The sequence below is a fragment of the Mercurialis annua genome, linkage group LG1-X (genome assembly GCF_937616625.2).
Source record: "Mercurialis annua linkage group LG1-X, ddMerAnnu1.2, whole genome shotgun sequence".
Taxonomy (NCBI): domain Eukaryota; kingdom Viridiplantae; phylum Streptophyta; class Magnoliopsida; order Malpighiales; family Euphorbiaceae; genus Mercurialis; species Mercurialis annua.
The window spans coordinates 69,734,598-69,752,217 of record NC_065570.1 but is presented as its reverse complement, the minus strand read 5'-3'; the positions used below and the strand labels follow the sequence as shown (position 1 = coordinate 69,752,217).

General features: G+C 34.6%; 5 protein-coding genes across 5 annotated transcripts; 4 read left to right on the top strand and 1 right to left on the bottom strand.

The window, feature by feature from the left end:
• The first annotated feature begins 277 nt into the window (after positions 1 to 277).
• LOC126665647 (protein PHLOEM UNLOADING MODULATOR) lies at positions 278 to 3,684 on the top strand. Its single transcript, XM_050358495.2, has 4 exons — positions 278 to 734; positions 1,920 to 2,314; positions 2,853 to 3,040; positions 3,126 to 3,684. The coding sequence occupies exons 1-4, from the start codon at positions 445 to 447 to the stop codon at positions 3,522 to 3,524; spliced, it is 1,272 nt and encodes a 423-aa protein (XP_050214452.1). The 5' UTR covers positions 278 to 444; the 3' UTR covers positions 3,525 to 3,684.
• Positions 3,685 to 4,473: 789 nt separating this feature from the next.
• On the top strand, positions 4,474 to 7,243 carry LOC126661706 (uncharacterized). Its single transcript, XM_050355569.2, has 4 exons — positions 4,474 to 4,755; positions 6,328 to 6,416; positions 6,633 to 6,810; positions 6,912 to 7,243. The coding sequence occupies exons 1-4, from the start codon at positions 4,582 to 4,584 to the stop codon at positions 6,975 to 6,977; spliced, it is 507 nt and encodes a 168-aa protein (XP_050211526.1). The 5' UTR covers positions 4,474 to 4,581; the 3' UTR covers positions 6,978 to 7,243.
• LOC126661701 (protein SET DOMAIN GROUP 41) lies at positions 7,244 to 10,030 on the top strand. Its single transcript, XM_050355562.2, has 5 exons — positions 7,244 to 7,905; positions 7,983 to 8,028; positions 8,123 to 8,226; positions 8,328 to 8,426; positions 8,910 to 10,030. The coding sequence occupies exons 1-5, from the start codon at positions 7,261 to 7,263 to the stop codon at positions 9,924 to 9,926; spliced, it is 1,911 nt and encodes a 636-aa protein (XP_050211519.1). The 5' UTR covers positions 7,244 to 7,260; the 3' UTR covers positions 9,927 to 10,030.
• Positions 10,031 to 12,491: 2,461 nt separating this feature from the next.
• Positions 12,492 to 14,048, top strand: LOC126679020 (abscisic stress-ripening protein 5-like). Its single transcript, XM_050373959.2, has 2 exons — positions 12,492 to 12,950; positions 13,706 to 14,048. Exons 1-2 carry the CDS (start codon positions 12,720 to 12,722, stop codon positions 13,865 to 13,867), a joined length of 393 nt encoding a protein of 130 aa, XP_050229916.1. The 5' UTR covers positions 12,492 to 12,719; the 3' UTR covers positions 13,868 to 14,048.
• A 698-nt stretch (positions 14,049 to 14,746) lies between these two features.
• LOC126660034 (protein SLOW WALKER 1) lies at positions 14,747 to 16,600 on the bottom strand. The gene has a single exon (XM_050353364.2). The coding sequence runs from the start codon at positions 16,562 to 16,564 to the stop codon at positions 14,954 to 14,956; it is 1,611 nt and encodes a 536-aa protein (XP_050209321.1). The 5' UTR covers positions 16,565 to 16,600; the 3' UTR covers positions 14,747 to 14,953.
• Between the last annotated feature and the right edge of the window lie 1,020 nt (positions 16,601 to 17,620).

Genomic DNA, 17,620 nt, shown 5'->3' with positions numbered 1-17,620 from the left:
AAAATTTATCATATTTTAAAATTTTATTTAATTAGTAGAACAATTAAATTCCTTTACATTTTTAAATGTTTTAAAATTATTTTTAATTTATTTAATATAAATAATAAATCCAATAATTTCATATAAGTTTATTAATTTTATAGTAGGAATTATTTTTTAAAATCCAATGATTTTATATAAAATTATGAATCCCACATAACTTATCAATTTTACTAAATACACCCAAATGAAGAATCTTTTATTATCCCAAAGTTTTATTAAAGCTCTAAGCAAACATTAATCATGCAACTTAAATTAAATAGCTTCCAAAAACACTATCGACAATGAATTAATTACACTAATAATAGCCAACAAAGTTTCCACGTTTAAGAATAAAGCTCCGGGCACTGCTGTGCCTGTGCCTGTTTTCCATATCCCGATATCAGTAATCAGCATTCCACCACCATGAAGCGCTTGCGAATCACCGGCGGCTTGGGTGTGGCGGCGATATCCTACGTGGCGGTGGACTATCTCCGCATCATATCTCCGACATGGCACGATCGTCTGCAGCCAGCTCTTTGGTCGGTGCTGGCTTTAACTGCAATCTCTCGTGTCCCTTTTTACAAGCACTGGTCATCCGAGATTGGCGCTGCTATTCCGTTCGTGGGTTCCATGATTTTGATGCTCTTGTGTCTTCTCTTTGAAGCTCTTTGTGTTCGCTTCTCCACTGCTGTTCTTGGCCTTGACTGGCACCGGTAATTAATTGTTTCATCTTTGCATTTTCATTTTATTTTGTTAAGTTTCTTACATTCTGTATATGTCTGGGTATTATTGTTACGTGGGTAAAGTTTTTTGTAACGATTTTTTTGGTAATATGAAGTGGGTCAAGTTTATTTTAGCTCACTTTTTTTTTCCAGATTTGGTGTTTTTTTTCTGTGAGTGTTCTCTGCTTGATGTTAAGTTAGTGATCAGGAACAATAACTGTTTGAATTGGGATGTGATTTGTGTTTTGACTTTTTTGGTGGTTTGTGATCTAGAAATGGTAAATTTTATTACTCATGTAACTCAATTTCTGGGTGCATTTATATAAGTAGTTACTGTTCCCTAGTATGGTAATTTCTAATCCAGCTTGTTCACTAGTATGGTAATTTCTAATCTAGCTTGCTCCCTAGTATGGTAATTTCTAATCTAGCTTGCTCCTGCTGTTTCTGGGGAGTGGTCATTATCTTTTAATTTGTTTGGTTTTCGGCATAGCTAAGTGAATCATTTTCAGAAAATCCATCCTGATTTTTTCCCAAACGTATTCAATTGTTTTGCGACTTGTGTCTTTTACACAGTTCTTTTTTTGTGGTTAGTATGTTCTTTAGATGGCTTTATATGGGAAGCAATTTTCTTTTATAGACCTTATAAATATGAAGATCAGTAAATTATTTCTTCAAAGCATCTGAGATAAGATAAAAAAAACTTCAGTAGGAAACTTATGCAGAATCTCTGCTTTATATGTCAGAGAGCAAATTATATCCTGATCTTCAACAAGAGATTGTTTGGAGGGAGTGATTTTGGTGTTATAGTTCATTTTATAATGAATAATTTATATATTTGTACCGTGAGGGACCGTGTCTTAATAAATTATAACTGAGATTGTTCTTGCTGTCTCATTGTGAAAATAGATGAAGAATATGTTCCTAGTAGGATCATACGATAAACCCTGGTAGCTCATGACATTGTATAACTTAACTAAGTCAGAATCTCCTCAACTTTTGTTTGTCGCCTCCAAATTTAGCACGAGTTGCTTTTTAAGAACATAATATGCCGTACTTATTTCCACTTTCTGGAGTTTTCCTGCGAAACAGTACATTTCGTCCCCTAAGCTGTTTTATTTTTATATATCTGTTAATATTCTTAACAGGACTATTCATTGGCTTGGTAATATTAAACAGAGATGCACTGCCTCTTCCTGACACTGGCCAGTGGTTTCTTCTCTCACTCAATGAGAAACTTCCTGAAGCAATGGTGGAGATCCTGAGAGCTCATATTATCGGATTGCACCACTACCTGATGTTGTTTGTGATACTGGCATTCTCTGTGCTGTTCGACTCTGTACAAGCCCCTGGTCTTGGACTAGGAGCACGGTACATGTTCACTATGGCAATTGGACGTTTTCTTCGGGCAATAACTTTTGTCTCTACGATTCTTCCATCTAATCGACCTTGGTGTGCTGCTTCTCGATTTGGAGTTCCAGCATATCCTCATCACTGGGCTCAAAAGTATTATGTTCCTTATGCTTCAGATCCTAGTGCAATTCGCCAGATAATACAACAGGATATAGCTTATGGTATGCTCAGCAGGACAAATTCATATCTGTTTGTTTTATTCATTTTATTCTATGTCTTAATCTTTCTCTTCAAACCTTAGAGCCAGTATTCCATCTGCTTAATGAGCAATTTTTCTCCTTGTTCTAATTGTTTATGGCTTCAATTGTTATGTCCCTGGAACTTAATTAACTTGACTTAAAAACTCACAAAAGAAATTTGAATGTTCAAATCTGAACTTCCTAGAAGTTGCATTAGTGGATTCATTTCAAAGTCGTATTTGCATTTTTGAGTGCCAGCAAGCAAATCAGTCATGATATTGTTCTAGATTAAGGATTTGAAACTTACCATGTTATTCTGAGAAATTATTCTTTTGCCACTCTAGTTGACTCATCTGTTAATAGCTCTTTGTAGAGAAACATGTTAAAGTTTCCCGGCGGTGGGATTAATCTCAAGCTACAATGAAGCTCTATTTGTGGTTCTTGCTTGATGCTGTACTCTCTTCTCCTTTGCTTTAAGCTAGAAACTTACAGTCACTCCATTGTGGTTTCAATTTTTCAGCTGATACTGGCAAACTCCTGCCTGATTACCGTCCCGATTGGGGTTCGATGAATTTCCTGATAGATTTCTTAAGACCTACCACAGAAGCGTCATGGTTCAGTATTCTGACAAAAGCTGGAGGTGGCTGCAATGACCTTATATACAGTGGCCACATGCTTGTCGCTGTGCTAACAGCTATGGCTTGGACGGTAAATTTCTCAGCAACACAAATTACATTGCCCCTTCATGTACTGACACCGCATAGTCATCTCGTATTATTGGATTCTTATGCAGGAAGCTTATGGAGGTTTTAGCTCAGCTATCATATGGATGCTCGTCATACACAGTGCGCAGAGAGAAATACGGGAACGCCACCATTACACGGTAGACTGTATCGCGGCTATATACGTAGGAATCCTTCTGTGGAAGATTACGAGTTGTATCTGGCCGAATAAGGATGTCGCTAGAAGTAGAAAGCTGTCGACGTTTGAGAGAATTGAGAGTAGGCTAGTTCAAGCTGCGAAAGACTCGGACATGGAAGAAGTGAGGGAGCTTCTGAAGGAGGTGGAGTTGAGCAAGCAGGGGAATCAGAAGAAGGGGCAAAGCAAGACAATGTGGTTGTTTGCCGGTGTCACCATTTTCTCTTCTCTTACCGTTGTCTTTCTAGCCTTTACATTGACGGCTGATGGCTGATGGCTGAGCTTTATCTAACTCCATTCCACTCTCATGAATTGTATTTGTTTGTGATTTTGTATTGTTTTAAGATTTACCACTTGATTTTGTTTTTGAACCAATTCCCCAAAGCAACAATGACAGACATTTTCCACTTCTATGAAATGCCATGGTTATAATAGCTTAAAATGTTGATGGCTAACCAATTGTATGTAGTTCAAAGGTCGCTCCAATCCAATAATTAAAGAAATAGCAGTTTAATGAATGTTCTCAATTAGGGATGTAACTTAGTCGAAGCAATTTGCAAGTTATTCGAATTTATTTTGAAAACTATTTAAAATTGACTTGATGTTGAGTGGAATTTGAATCGAGTTTTAAATTTACAATTTAGAATTAGGCTTGGTTCATGGAATAGGTCCGGAATAGAATAGCTATTCCGTATTGCATATTTATTCCTCACTTTGGTTCATGGAATAGTAACTCCATGGAATTGCTATTATATGATTTTGTGGAATAACTACTACTCTCAAAAAGTAAAGAATAGGTATTCTATTTCTCATGGAATAACTATTTTATTTCATACTATTCTATTCCATGAACCACACATGGCGAGTATATCTAATTTCAATACACTTCTATTCTCCATAATTGGGTACTCTTTAAAAAGTTGTTGCATTTGCCACTTTGAAAGTTGGACAAAACTCGCAAAGGATAGAAACTGAAACTGAAGTATGTGTTCATCCAAAGGCTTTGAGAACTATGATCGACCATTTTTACTTTCACTTCCACATAAAGGCACGTGCAATCAATAGTTTCTTCCACAGTTTGAGGAAGACTCATTTGGTGGCAACGAAATTTTACTGATTAGATGGAACCCACACGTCAGCCATGATTCTCATCACCATCCAACGGCTCAAAATCCAGCCATCCTACATAAAAAAACCCATCAATAAAGTTTGGATCTTTTTACCCCTATTTCTCAGAATTTTGTGTTCTTTGCTAACCCAGATATTCCCGAGCATATTTTTTGTGAATTCATTTATTTTTCTAAAAAAGAGAATTATCTAGAAAGAAAGCTATGGCGACGGCTTCTTCTCTCTCAGCATCAACAATTCCTAGTTTGAAGGCCCAACTGGGTGCTGCCAAATTAAGCTCCTCGCCTTCTCTGCACCTTCCACCTCAGCTTAATCGTCTCCAATTTGGCGGCAGAGGAATTTGCTTCTCTAATTCTAGGTCTCGAATTTTGCCTCTGGTATTTCTTCTCATCCTAACTTTTTATTCTATTTCTTTTTATGAAACTAAAATCTTTTAGTTATAAAAAGAAATTGGGATCGCATCTCTTTTGTTTTTAGCTTCTTCAAAGAATTGCTAAGAGTTCTTTGATTTTTGAATGCTTTGCATAACTTACCTTTAATCTCTGGATTAGTTAGTTGCATTGAACTGATAATAAGTGGAAAAGGAAAGAAAAGGTTGACAGACAGGAGGACTGGAACTGAATCAAGTATTAGTTCTTGTTTACTGATGTGGTGGAAGCTGATTTTCGTAACATATTTGGTTGAAATGAAACAAGTATGGGAAAATTGTACATCATGTTAACTAATTGTGATTAATTGAAATCTTTGTAATTATATATTTGTTTATTGATTTGCGTGTCATTAGAATTGTGTTTCATTTTAGAGTATAAATGCTTTAACTAGTTACCTAAGCATTGATCCGTCCTATTTTCTGCACTGCAGTTGCCTTATTGTAAGCAATATAACCAATTAGCTAGAATTTTATAGTTAGCTGACATAGATAAAAGACAGAAGAGTTCAAAAACGGGGAGAAATGTGCAGTCATGTGGAATGGTATCAATTTGCATTATATTTGAAGCATTTCTATAGGGATTATGTTGATGGGGACCGGAGATTATCTCCGGAACCACATTACTTGTTTCTTTTCCAGAAGGTTTCCTTTAAATTTCCTCATTATTCAAGCAGCACTATATTTGATTGTGCTGGAATCTCTAAAGTTCCAATCTAATCAGAATCTTGAGGTTGCTCATCTGATTGTTAAATTGAACACTACTTCTATTGACTGGGGATATTGCTCAGAATCATTAATAACTCTCCCTTACTCAAGTCTCAAGTGTAAGTCTGTCGTGGAAAAGTGTTTCTGGATTCCATTCTCAGTAGCCATAATGCATAATGAGTGAAAGGCGTATTTTTTCTTTTTTTATTTCTTAAAAAACTATGTGCTTTATACAAGGAACTTTTTTAAGTATATATAGGTCTCAATTTACTCCCCATCAATATTTCTTTTTCCTTGTAAACGAACTGTATTTTTTGCGACATCAAACTTGGGAGGGAAACTATTTCGTAGCCTGCTCTATTTTCCATCTTAAGTCCAAGTTTAGTTTGGTTTCGGATAGTTTAGCTGATCATACTATTGATATCACACTATAATAGCATCAATCATTGTGCTGCTTTGGGCTTACAGTAGTTCCTATTACTTATGTCTGAGTCATAAACTGATTTACATCTTTTGCATTTTAAACCTCCGGGTAGTTTACTGCAGGGAAAAATAATTTGATAAGCTCGTAAGTAATGTTGAAGGAAGCTCGTAAAATACTTTATGGTAGTGGTCCACTTACCTTTGTATAGATCTTGGCTCCTGGATGATGGAATCCATATGGGATGGAAAGATACAAATTGATGCTTATTGCTGTATATGTATATTATTTCGGTCACCTTCTCTTTTGTTAGTTTGTTTTGGCAGCTAAACTATATGAAATTCAATGTATCTTTTATTTGACATATCATTCTTTTGCCAATGATTGATGTAGGTTGCAGCAAAGAAGCAAACATTTGCCAACCTCGACGAGTTGCTGGAAAATTCTGACAAACCAGTGTTAGTCGACTTTTATGCAACCTGGTATGTTCCTTTGCAACTCTTTTCTACTTGCTTATGTTATCTTTTGTGGAGGATGTTGTGACAGAGGCAGTGAAAGCGATGAAATTCGTTAGCAGTTACGACACTAGCCTTCTGCGAAATAACTTTATAAAAAAAGGGGAATAGCGACTGGCATTTAAGTTTTGCATGGGCCGATTTTGAGTTTTCAGGCTAAAAATAAGAAATCTTGGTTTACAGGTGTGGTCCTTGTCAACTTATGTCCCCAATTCTCGATCAAGTCGGTACTGTTTTGAAAGACGCAATCCAGGTGGTAAAAATTGATACGGAGAAGTACCCTTCCATAGCGGACAAATACAAAATAGAGGCATTGCCGACATTCATCCTATTCAAGGACGGGAAACCTTATGATCGCTTTGTAAGTTCACAGTTGTGAATCATCTACGTCTCATTTTTCACCCATGTCATCTGTTTTCCCGAGTTCAGAGTTTTACCGACCTTGGTATGGTTATTTTTCAGGAGGGTGCTCTAGCTAAAGATCGGTTCATTGAACGCGTTGAAACCGCACTGCAAGTAAAGCAGTAGCTGTATTGGATATCGAAAGATTCACTCGCTCACTCACTCTATGTCTCCACATTTGGCTGTCAGGTTTCATGGGCCAAGTCAAGGCAAAACAATGCAGTGATTTTGAAATGTTAGGAGGAAGAATCACCCATCACTTCTCTTACCCATAAACAAAATGGTGTGATGGATTTTAAATGTACAAACCACACATATTTATTTGAACTGTTTGAAATTTTTGAAAAATGCCCTGTACTTGTATTTTTGAAAATGTTGAAAGTTTGATGAAAGACAGAGAATTGTTTGGATGGAGATGAGAGGCAGAGAAGACATAGAAATAGGGCAAGACCTAACTCCACCACTTTCTCCGCTCTTTTGCTCTCTACACGCCAATTTTATTTCTACTCACTGCTCTTCTTGCTTCTCACCTCTCTCTAACCACTCTTCCCCTCTCTGCTCCTCCGCCCACTTCTCCTCCGATGAACTCTGCTCTCTATCCACCGCCGAGCTCCGTGTCGCCTTCCGCCTCCTCCTTTCCCTCCCCTCTCACCCGCTCCCCCTCGCCCCCAGAATTTTCGGTTTACTTACAAACCACCGCAAATTCATCACCTTTTCCGATAATGATGACGATATGTACAACCAAATTCGAGACGGGGCAACTGCCATAGCGTCTGTCAGAAAATTAAGAAATGGAAAGGAACACGACGACGTTTTACGTGAAGAGGAAGCAGCGGCGGTGGCTTTGTGCCTAGTTTTAACGAACGCCGTTGAGGTTCACGATGATGAAGGACGTAACCTCGGGATCGCTGTTTACGATTTCAATTTCTCTTTCATTAACCATAGCTGCTCTCCTAATTCATGTTACAGCTTCTTAATATCACCTCCTCCCCGTACATCGTCGCCGTTTCCTAACCAAAAACTGCTAATTGTTCCCGCCACTACGACCACCAATGTACAAAACAAAAATTTTATTTAATTTTGTTCATATCAGATTATAGATTAAATAACTTCATGCTTACTGATTTGCAGGAAAAGCAGACTGAATTTGCCCATACCAATCTTAGATTTGCCAAAGGTTACTCAACTTTTTTTTGTTTTTTCTCTAAATGTGTGATTGTTTGTTTTAATTAGTTTTTGAAAGTGTTTATGATTATGTAATTAATATGTAGGAGATTATGATAATTACGGGCCCAAGATTATAGTGAGGAGCATTAAGAAGATCAAGAAACATGAGGAGATAACTGTGACTTACACTGATTTATTACAACCTAAGGTAACCTTAGCTTAACCCATATTTCTTTTCCATGTTTTGTTCTGCTTTAAGAAACTATTAACATTTTCATTCATCAAAATGATAAAAACACCCGTCTGCAGGCAATAAGGCGGTCGGAGTTATGGGCCAAGTATCGTTTTCATTGTGGCTGCGCAAGGTGCAGCGCCTCACTTCCCTCGTATGTTGATCGTGCATTGCAGGTATGATACTTGTAATCCCTCTGGTATTTATTGGGTTAAAGAAAGTGTGATCGTATTATTTTCTTAGTGCAAGAATGATGTTAGTCCACATTCAAAAGAACTGGAGAGTAAATATAAGAGATGGCGCCTATGATGTGTTTTCTCAACCCACGTGTATTTTAGTAGGTTCACAATGTTCAAAGTAGTAGTGTCGTTTCCCTCGTATAGAGATTTTGGCCGTTATATTGGGTGAAATTATAGGCATTCAAGGATTATAGGTCTTTGTACTATCGAAACTAAAACTCTGAGCTCTCAATCTTCCTAAAATAGTACACTTGAATCTAAGCAATGTCTAATCAGTTAACTGGTATGACTTTCTTTCAACTCTTAATCATTTAATCCAAGCTCAAGCGTGGACGATATATGTAGCTCCGTAAGCTTGATGGCTGCTAGCTTCTGTATATGATTATCCTGATCATTCTTTTATCCTGTTTTTACTTCTAGGAAATTTCTACTTCAAATCTGTCCTCTTCAAGCGCATGTGCGGATCAGAGTTTTTGTATAGATGAAGCAACTGAAAAGCTGATTGCTTATGTAGATGAAGTTATAACCGAGTTTCTCTCTGATAGTGATCCTGAATCATGTTGCAAGAAGCTCGAGAGCGTGCTTATTCTCGGGCTCCTCGATGAGACATTTGAGAAGAAACAAGGAATATCACAGTTGAAAATCACATTGCATCCTTTACACCATCTTGCTCTGAGTGCATACGTGACGCTTGCTTCTGCATATAGAATCCGTGCAAGCGACATTCTAACCGTCCATACTGAAACCACTGAACATCAGTTAGGAGTCTTTGACATGTTCAGGACTGGTTCTGCATACTCCTTTTTTCTCGCTGCCACAACTTACCACCTGTTCTGCTTCGAATCTTCCTTGATTGCATCTGTTGCAAATATCTGGACTAATGCGGGTGAATCTTTAATAACACTTGCCAGAAGCTCAGTATGGGATTCCTTTGCGCAGCCGGAGTCGTCGCTTGGCTTAAAACTGTTTTCTCTTGGTAAACATAATTGCTCAAAGTGCTCATCTATAGATAAATTTGAAGCCATTTTGTCTTTCGGTCAAGGTCCAAATGAAGATTTTGAAAACATGTCAATTAAATTTATCAACTGTATTACGAACTTTTCGCAGAAAGTTTGGGGTTACCTAAATGAGGGGTGCAATTACTTGAAAATGTTTAAAGATCCCATGGATTTCAGAGAGCTTGGAACATTATCTACTACCGTATCAGATTACGACCGGAATGTGTTCAGACATGATAGGGTTTCAGATTGTCGGAATGAAGACGGTATTTCTGGATTAGACGCAAAATTCTGTAAGCAGAAGAGGATAAACATATTTGAGTTGGGCGTTCATTGTTTACTCTATGGAGAATTGTTAGCAAGCATATGTTGTGGTAAGCATTCCCAGAGGACTAGACGCATTCAGAGTGTTATATATTGTGAAGAAGAGAATGAATGAAATTGCAGTTATTAGTAGACCTGTTCACGAGCCCAATTTTGTCGGGATTTTAAATACATTATAAACTAGACATCTAATAGATAAACATAAATCTTTTGTTATTATCGGAAAGAGAGCGTTTGTGAAAAGTATTAAATTTACGATTTTAGTAGAATATTGTCCAGCGTTTATACCACAAAATGGTGATTTGTTCTTGGAAAAAACGTGGCATCTCCAAAATGTTTGGAAGGTTAGGTGAGATAAATAGAGTTAAGTAAAGTGTGATGAATCATCATCACAAGTCACAACTTTCATTATCCAATCACAACTGTCTTAACTACTTTTGATACATTATTGAATGCACTAAGTGAAACCTCTATCTAATTAAGCTTGTCTGGTTTCTTAATAGCCTCTAATCAGATATTCCAGTTATTCTAACTGATTGGACTAGGGTATTTTGGAACACGGCAGTCCGATTGAAGATGTGTGATACTTGGATATACTTTAAAATAAATATTAAAAACAATTAATCCAAACAAAGTAATTTAATTTATAATAAAAATCTCACATTTATTCTTAACATAGAGTTTTTTTTTTAATATATGTATAGAAAAAATGATAAAAATGCTTTTTTATTTTGGTCCGAAGATTAAATTGGCTTTTGATATTTGAAAAGGAAATGAAACACATTTAATGTTTTTAAAAACAACTCAAGTCTCTATTTCTAACACCGTAAACAAATCGCCCGTTTTTATTTATGTGGAATTTGATGTGCTGCCTTAAACCTGAAATGGTCTAAATATGCTTTTAATGTTTGGTATGTGGTCCAATTTGTCATTCATGTATTGTAAGATTTAAATATTCAAAAAATGTTCAAATATGCATTTTAACTATGAAAATATTCAAATATTGCTTTTTGTGCATCGAGACGTTCATATATTACCACAACACCACGAAAACCGCTTCACAAAGTTCTATAATTATCTATGTACACATGCTGAAATTTGAGATCGACTGTATTCTAAAATTTAAAGCTACAAACTCGACTGAAATTCGACCGCATTTCGTTTTTGAAGTTCAAACTCGGTAAAATAATTGAAACTCAAACTCGGATCGACTCAATTATCCATATAAATATTTTAAAATTAAAATTATATTAAAATAAAGATATTATTATAAATATATATAACTATAAAGAATACAAAAATAAATTATTAATCAAGGGCTTATCGAGTGAGTAATCTGATGCTTAAATTTTATTAAAAATAAGTAACTAGAGTAGTTCAAATTCAACTCTTTATGAATCGAGTTGATCTCGAATATTGTCAAGTCAGATCCTAAATAGCTCGAATAGCTCGGAGTTGACCTGATCCAGTAAAGCTCCTAAACAAGTTGCAAAATAAAGAATATCTCAATTATTCATGAATATTTGAACTTTTTTTCATAGTTGGAGGGTAAATTTGAATTTTTTATGGCTAAATCCACATACAGTCTCTATACTGTGGACTTTTATTTCATTTGTTCCCTCACAAACGTTTTGCATTTTAGTAGTTACTTAACTATTTATTTTTTACATTTATGATCCTTTTATAGACGGAATTATAAAAATTGTCTTTGTTTTAATTGGCATTAAACGACGACGTTTTATGCCTAAAAGGACCACATGAGTACAAAATAAATAATTTAGGAACTATTAAAATGCAAATTTGAGGGGGTCAAGTGAAATAAAAACTAATAATACAAAAAAAAATTAGAATGGGTTTAGCTTTTTTATGCATAAATGACATATTTGAATCTTTTTATATATATGAAAAATATATTTAAAAAAATTATACATGAAAAATATACTTGGACCTGAGAAGAAACATAAAGGACATATTTAAACCACCTGAGATTCAAGGTGCCGCATCATATTCCACATAAATAAGAAGTGACAATTTTTCTGACAGTGTTAGAACGAGGGGATTATCTAAACTGTTTTGAAAAGTATCAAATACGTTTTATTACCAAACCTTTTGAAACATGGAGGGCTAACTTGATTTCCGAATCAAACATGAAAGGCATATCTAATATTTTTTTTATATAATTTTTTGTATTTTTGTATATGCTAATTAATTATTTAAGTAATAAGTGATCGTATTATAATTTGAGATAAAAACAAAACAAAACTACTACCTATTAAATTTGGGAGGGTGAGAGTGATTAAAAGAAAGCCAAATGCATAATAAATAAATATGGCTTTAATTATTTGTAATATAAGAGAATTTTAATATATTAACATCATTGTATTGAGTTTATTTAAGAATATTTTAATATAGTTTATACAAAGAAAATATCTGAAGTGCTGAGATTGAATGTAAATAATTAACAGAGAATTGACTGGTGAAGCTTTATACTATGTGAGGATGAATATACCTTTGCCGACACATTTACATATATAACAATCATTTTCATTACGTGTATTATGAAATATTTGGAGCATTGCTGAAAGTTATTTAAAAGTTAGATAAATTTAAAAGTGTTTAATCATGTTAAGAAAATATTAGGTGCAATATCAAGTTTATTTATATCTCCAACCATCACACAATCAATGCCGATTTTCAAAAATTAATTTAGGTGCATGCAATATCAAGTTATTCTACCTTTCATTTTTATCTTACAGTCAACATTAAAATTCTAGTCTTATAATTTTGAATAAATTAAGCACCTAATAAATTCCGGTCATCACCTATAAATACCCTTAACAACAACACAACACAGCATAAACCTATGAAATTCAACATCTTATATTAATTTCTAGTGAAATTTTTGAGCATGGCTGAACAGAAACACCACCACCTTTTCCACCGCAACAAGGACGAGGACAAGCCCGATGAGGCTAAAGTCTACTCGGAGACTACTGACTATACTGAATACCGGAGCGAAGACGTCGTAGCACCTCCACCACCAGCTGATGAACATGACTACAAAGAGGAGGAGAAACACCACAAGCGTCAGCAACATCTCGGCGAGCTCGGCACTGCAGCCGCCGGCGCCTTTGCCTTGGTATCATCATGTCTTTCGTTATTTCTTATTCACAGCTTTAAAAAGCACATGAGTTTTTTTTTTATGCTTTAAAACTACGAAAAGTAGATATTTATGTAGTACCGAAACGAAAATACCGAAAAGACGAGAGATATAAATGTATATTTTTAAAAATATTTTGGAAAAAATAAAATGGAAACGTAGAATTTCAAAAGTTTATGTGAAAACAGCTATTAAGTGACTGATTTAATGTTCTTCAAAAATATAAATGACATACTAGATTATTATAAGTTACTAGAAAGGAAAAAAAAGTCGCTGACTCATTTGTTTCTTGGTCTAATAGACCAATAAATCCAGACCTTAACTTTTTATAATTCTAGCCAAAGCTTTTTAATTTTTCAATTTTAGCTCAATTTAAAACATTTGAATCGATCTTAGCCAATTCGCTTCAATTGGACTAAAATTATAAAAATTAAAGTTTTAGTTAGAATTACAAAAGTCCAAAGAGGTCCATGAATTATACATTGGCATAATGTTTTTGACAACATGGAGGTCACTTGAGGATTAGGTACAAACTATTAAATCAAATGGAGCGAATTAATTAAAATCACCATAAATGTTTGAAATTAACCTTACATTAGTAAAATTTAAAGTTTTAATTAGAATTTTAAAAAGTCGAAAAAGTTTAGAAAGTATGTTTCTGTAGATATTTTTGTAAGAAATGAATAATATAAAAGATTAACACATGTATGCATGGTTTTTAAAAATAATTACAGTACGAGAAGCACGAAGCAAAAAAAGATCCAGAGCATGCACATAGGCACAAGGTAGAAGAAGAAGTGGCAGCAGCTGCTGCAGTTGGTTCTGGAGGATTTGCCTTTCATGAGCGCCATGACAAGAAAGAAGCTCATGGCAACAAGAAGCACCATCTCTTTTAATTATTTATTAGTACATTTTATATATTTGTTACCATGTGAAATTAATAATAAAGAAACTCTCGTTAATAATAGTATTTGTTAATTGTATGTGAGCTAGAGAGTGAGCTTTTCCTGTGTTAGTACCGATTTGTTATCATATTGTATCTATGTCAATTCTCTAAATAAACTATATTTTGAGTGACTTTCTGTTTGATTCTAATTTTTGACATAATAATGCATTCACTAAACTTTTATGAATATTTCACATTCATTCTTTGAATTTATGAGAAGGATTGTTAGTTTTTTGGTGCCGTAATTCTTCGAAGATTACCCAATCTGGTAAATTTCGGTGTTCGTTCATTTCTTTCAATACAAGACGTTATTATGATTTCTAAGTTTTGCAGTCAGTTTTGATGGTTTGTTTGTGCAAATAATTGTTTTGTTAGGAGTATAGACATTGATGATTTCTATTTCAAGTTGTGTTCTAATTCTATTTTCTGCGTAGGGACGGATTCATATTGGTAATGCGACTTGCAATTGGTAGTCATTGTGTTATAAACCTGCTTTCGGTCGACTTATGGGTCTTTGATTCACTATTTTTCCAACCTATATTGAATTGAATTTATGAATTTAGGGCTCCTAGGATAGAACCCTTTTAGTAAAATTTTACCTATTTTATTCCATATGAAATAATGTTTATATAGAAAATAAAGTAAGACGGGCTAAACTAATCCTACCTTAATTAGGAATAGACTAATCGAAACTTTAATTAGAAAAATATAACTAGCTAAATAAGGAGAATAACAAATTATCTAAATAGAGATTAAAAACTGCTTATCATAGCATAAAACAACATCCATAGATCATATATGGCTAAACTTGCAAATGGAGAACAAGAAATTGAAGGCCAAAACTCAATTAGAATTAAAAAGTTCCACACATCTTTCTGATACAAAACTTGGAAAAATATCCAGGAATATTCTTGAAACATTAAAAACAAATAATTGGACTAAAGCACAAACCGTTTTTTGCCAAGATAAATAGTAAAATCTTTCTTGTAACATGTATAGCAGCAAAGAGTACCTAATACCAGAAAAGCTAGGACTTTCATCTCCTCCCAGCAATCCTTAACAATGGAGAAATTACACCTTGTATCTCCTGTAGTGATTGTTGTATTCTGATCTCTTCTTCAATTGCACGCTTCAGATTTCTAATATGACCCTTCAATGCATCAGAAGCTCTAATATCATCACCCTTCATCTCAAGTACTTTCCTGGTCAAACCTATTAAAAGACTAGAATGCCTTGGCATAGTTGAGTACTTATACAAGAACCCCAATAACAATCCAAGTTCTTCTTCACTCAAATTTGATACACATTTAATCAACTTCCTCCTCGCCACCAATTCCTCAATTACAGCTACTACATTCTCAGGATTCTTCCCATTCAACACTGAAACAAAAGCTTCCTTGTGCCTAAATTTCTTCAACAACTTATCATGCTCAGTCAATTTCACCTTCTTCGTTCTCATAATCAAATAATCACTTTCATTTGGCTTCTCAGCTTGACCCCTGTGGAAGTACCTAAAATTACTAGGCCTCAAAGCCCGCCTCTTCGGCTCCTCTACACTCCCTAAGCCTATAAAGTCCCCAAACCCTCTTCCACCCTGAACCTCATTTTCCTTCACTTTCCTTCTCCCACCAAATATAATCCCATTAGACGTACCAATCGCCCTAGCCATACAATCTGGAGAAACTGCGATTGACATAAGCGGAGCAGGAAACCTCATTGAATGAGTAATTTTCATTTTCGCATAGTCAAACACCTTCATATACCCATCTAAACCAACACTCATAATCCTATATTGCCACATTCCTTCTTCGCCATTCTCTTTCTCAATTAATTTCCCAACACAAATAGAAGTAACCGTCTTATTATGACTCTCGATTGAATGCAACATCTTTCCACCACCAATCAAATCCCAAATCTTTACAGAATTTCCTCCGGCAGTAACAACCATACCACCAGAAGGCAAAAACATAACATCCTCAATAGGTTTTCCATGATTTACTTGAAGAACAGACTTTTTACTCTCAACTCTAACATCCCATAACTTAACTGTATGATCATAAGACCCAGTAACAAACATTTCGCCATTAGTCGGACTACAATCACCGCACCTAACATAATCTTTATGACCCAACAAGTCAATAACCACAGTTTCATTAGCAACATCCCAATACTTAACAACAGCATCATCACCACCAGACACTAAATGCAGCTTATCAAGGACTGGGTATTTAACAAACCTGACAGGACGAGCGTGGGACCTAAGACGACGAAGCGGGGTTCGTGTTTTGACATCGAAGACCTGAACAAGCCCAGAGAGATCGGAGGCGGCGATGAGGGAACCATCCGAGCGAAAAGAGCAGGAGGAAACGACGTCGGAGAAAGAGGAGACGGAGGAGGTCTGAGTGAAGGTTTGAGAGGAGAAGAGTGTGAGGGAAGCTGAAACTGCGGAGGCGAAAATGGGAGAAGTTGGAGAAAAGGAAATAGAAGGGATTGAAGAGATTAATTTAGGGATTTGAGTGGATTTGTAAGATGCCCAGTATTTGGATTCTGGGGATTTTGATGGGGTTCTTGATTTCGGTTTAAGCTTTGGTTTTACTGGGAAGATCATGTCTTTCTTTTGTTGGGTTTGGTTTTCATTGTCCGCCATAGATGAAGATTGAAATGCGAATGAAAGGTTTAGGGTTTTAGGTTTATACTGGCAGCTTTCTTCAATTGTTAATTTGGAACAATTAATAAATTAATACCTATACTTGTCACATATTTCAATTTCGGGGCTCAAACTTTTCTATTAAGTAAGGACTTTGATTTTTAAAAGAATTAAATTAAATAACCGCATTCCATTAATTTATTTATTCCAGAAAATGTTGTCCTGGAGGAAATGCAAAGTAAAAAAAATTGATTTTATTACAATTATTAAGTTAGAAAATTCAAATACTTCGTATTCATAATAAATTATACTACAAAAACATAATAAATTTTATACAAATTATTGAATTTAAATTATAATTTTATAAAGAAAATGATAAATTGTTTTTTAATATTTATTGCATTTTTATGATTCTATGATTCAAAAAAATGAACTCATGGTCATTTAAATTATATTTTTGATAATATTTTTGTAACTAAGTTGACTGATAAAATTAACTGATCATCAACAAATTTATTTTAACAAAAAAAAAGTCCGTTTCAAAAATTAGGAGCAATTAGTAATTACTTCCTCTGATTCATAATATTTGTCACATTTGAGAAATTTTGTTGGTTATATTTGTTACTTTAAAATATTAAGAGAGTATTTGCTAATTTTTCATGTTTGCCTCTTATTAATTTATTGAAAGAATATAATAAATAAATAAATAAAAACAATAGTCATAAATATAAACAAGTTTCAACATAGGGTTAATTTAGTAAAAGTGTTTATAAATTAAGACATATTAATTGTTTTCTTAGTTCTTGTGTTAAAGTCAGATGCGACAAATATTATGGATTCGAGGGAGTACCAACTAAGTTTTATAGAATCTATATCAAGGTGTAAACGAATTGGGCTACTCGCGAGTTATTCAAGATCTATTCGGGAAAAAAACTCGAGATCAATTCAAAAAAATGAGCAAATGAGCTGAATTCGAGTATTAATTATTAAGGCTCGTAAAGCTCGTGGGTCTTAACGAGCCTAAACAAACTTTCTATAGTTAAAAATTATAATAAT

Excerpts from the sequence above, each read along its gene's own strand:
- LOC126661706 (XM_050355569.2), top strand. The coding sequence starts at position 4,582 with ATGGCGACGGCTTCTTCTCTCTCAGCATCAACAATTCCTAGTTTGAAG. Across the intron at positions 4,756-6,327 it reads GGTCTCGAATTTTGCCTCTG|GTTGCAGCAAAGAAGCAAAC; the intron begins GTATTTCTTCTC and ends TGATTGATGTAG. Across the intron at positions 6,417-6,632 it reads GTCGACTTTTATGCAACCTG|GTGTGGTCCTTGTCAACTTA; the intron begins GTATGTTCCTTT and ends CTTGGTTTACAG.
- LOC126679020 (XM_050373959.2), top strand. The coding sequence starts at position 12,720 with ATGGCTGAACAGAAACACCACCACCTTTTCCACCGCAACAAGGACGAG. Across the intron at positions 12,951-13,705 it reads CCGCCGGCGCCTTTGCCTTG|TACGAGAAGCACGAAGCAAA; the intron begins GTATCATCATGT and ends AAATAATTACAG.
- LOC126665647 (XM_050358495.2), top strand. The coding sequence starts at position 445 with ATGAAGCGCTTGCGAATCACCGGCGGCTTGGGTGTGGCGGCGATATCC. Across the intron at positions 2,315-2,852 it reads ACAACAGGATATAGCTTATG|CTGATACTGGCAAACTCCTG; the intron begins GTATGCTCAGCA and ends TCAATTTTTCAG. Across the intron at positions 3,041-3,125 it reads TAACAGCTATGGCTTGGACG|GAAGCTTATGGAGGTTTTAG; the intron begins GTAAATTTCTCA and ends ATTCTTATGCAG.
- LOC126661701 (XM_050355562.2), top strand. The coding sequence starts at position 7,261 with ATGGAGATGAGAGGCAGAGAAGACATAGAAATAGGGCAAGACCTAACT. Across the intron at positions 7,906-7,982 it reads CCGCCACTACGACCACCAAT|GAAAAGCAGACTGAATTTGC; the intron begins GTACAAAACAAA and ends ACTGATTTGCAG. Across the intron at positions 8,029-8,122 it reads CAATCTTAGATTTGCCAAAG|GAGATTATGATAATTACGGG; the intron begins GTTACTCAACTT and ends ATTAATATGTAG.
- LOC126660034 (XM_050353364.2), bottom strand. The coding sequence starts at position 16,564 with ATGGCGGACAATGAAAACCAAACCCAACAAAAGAAAGACATGATCTTC.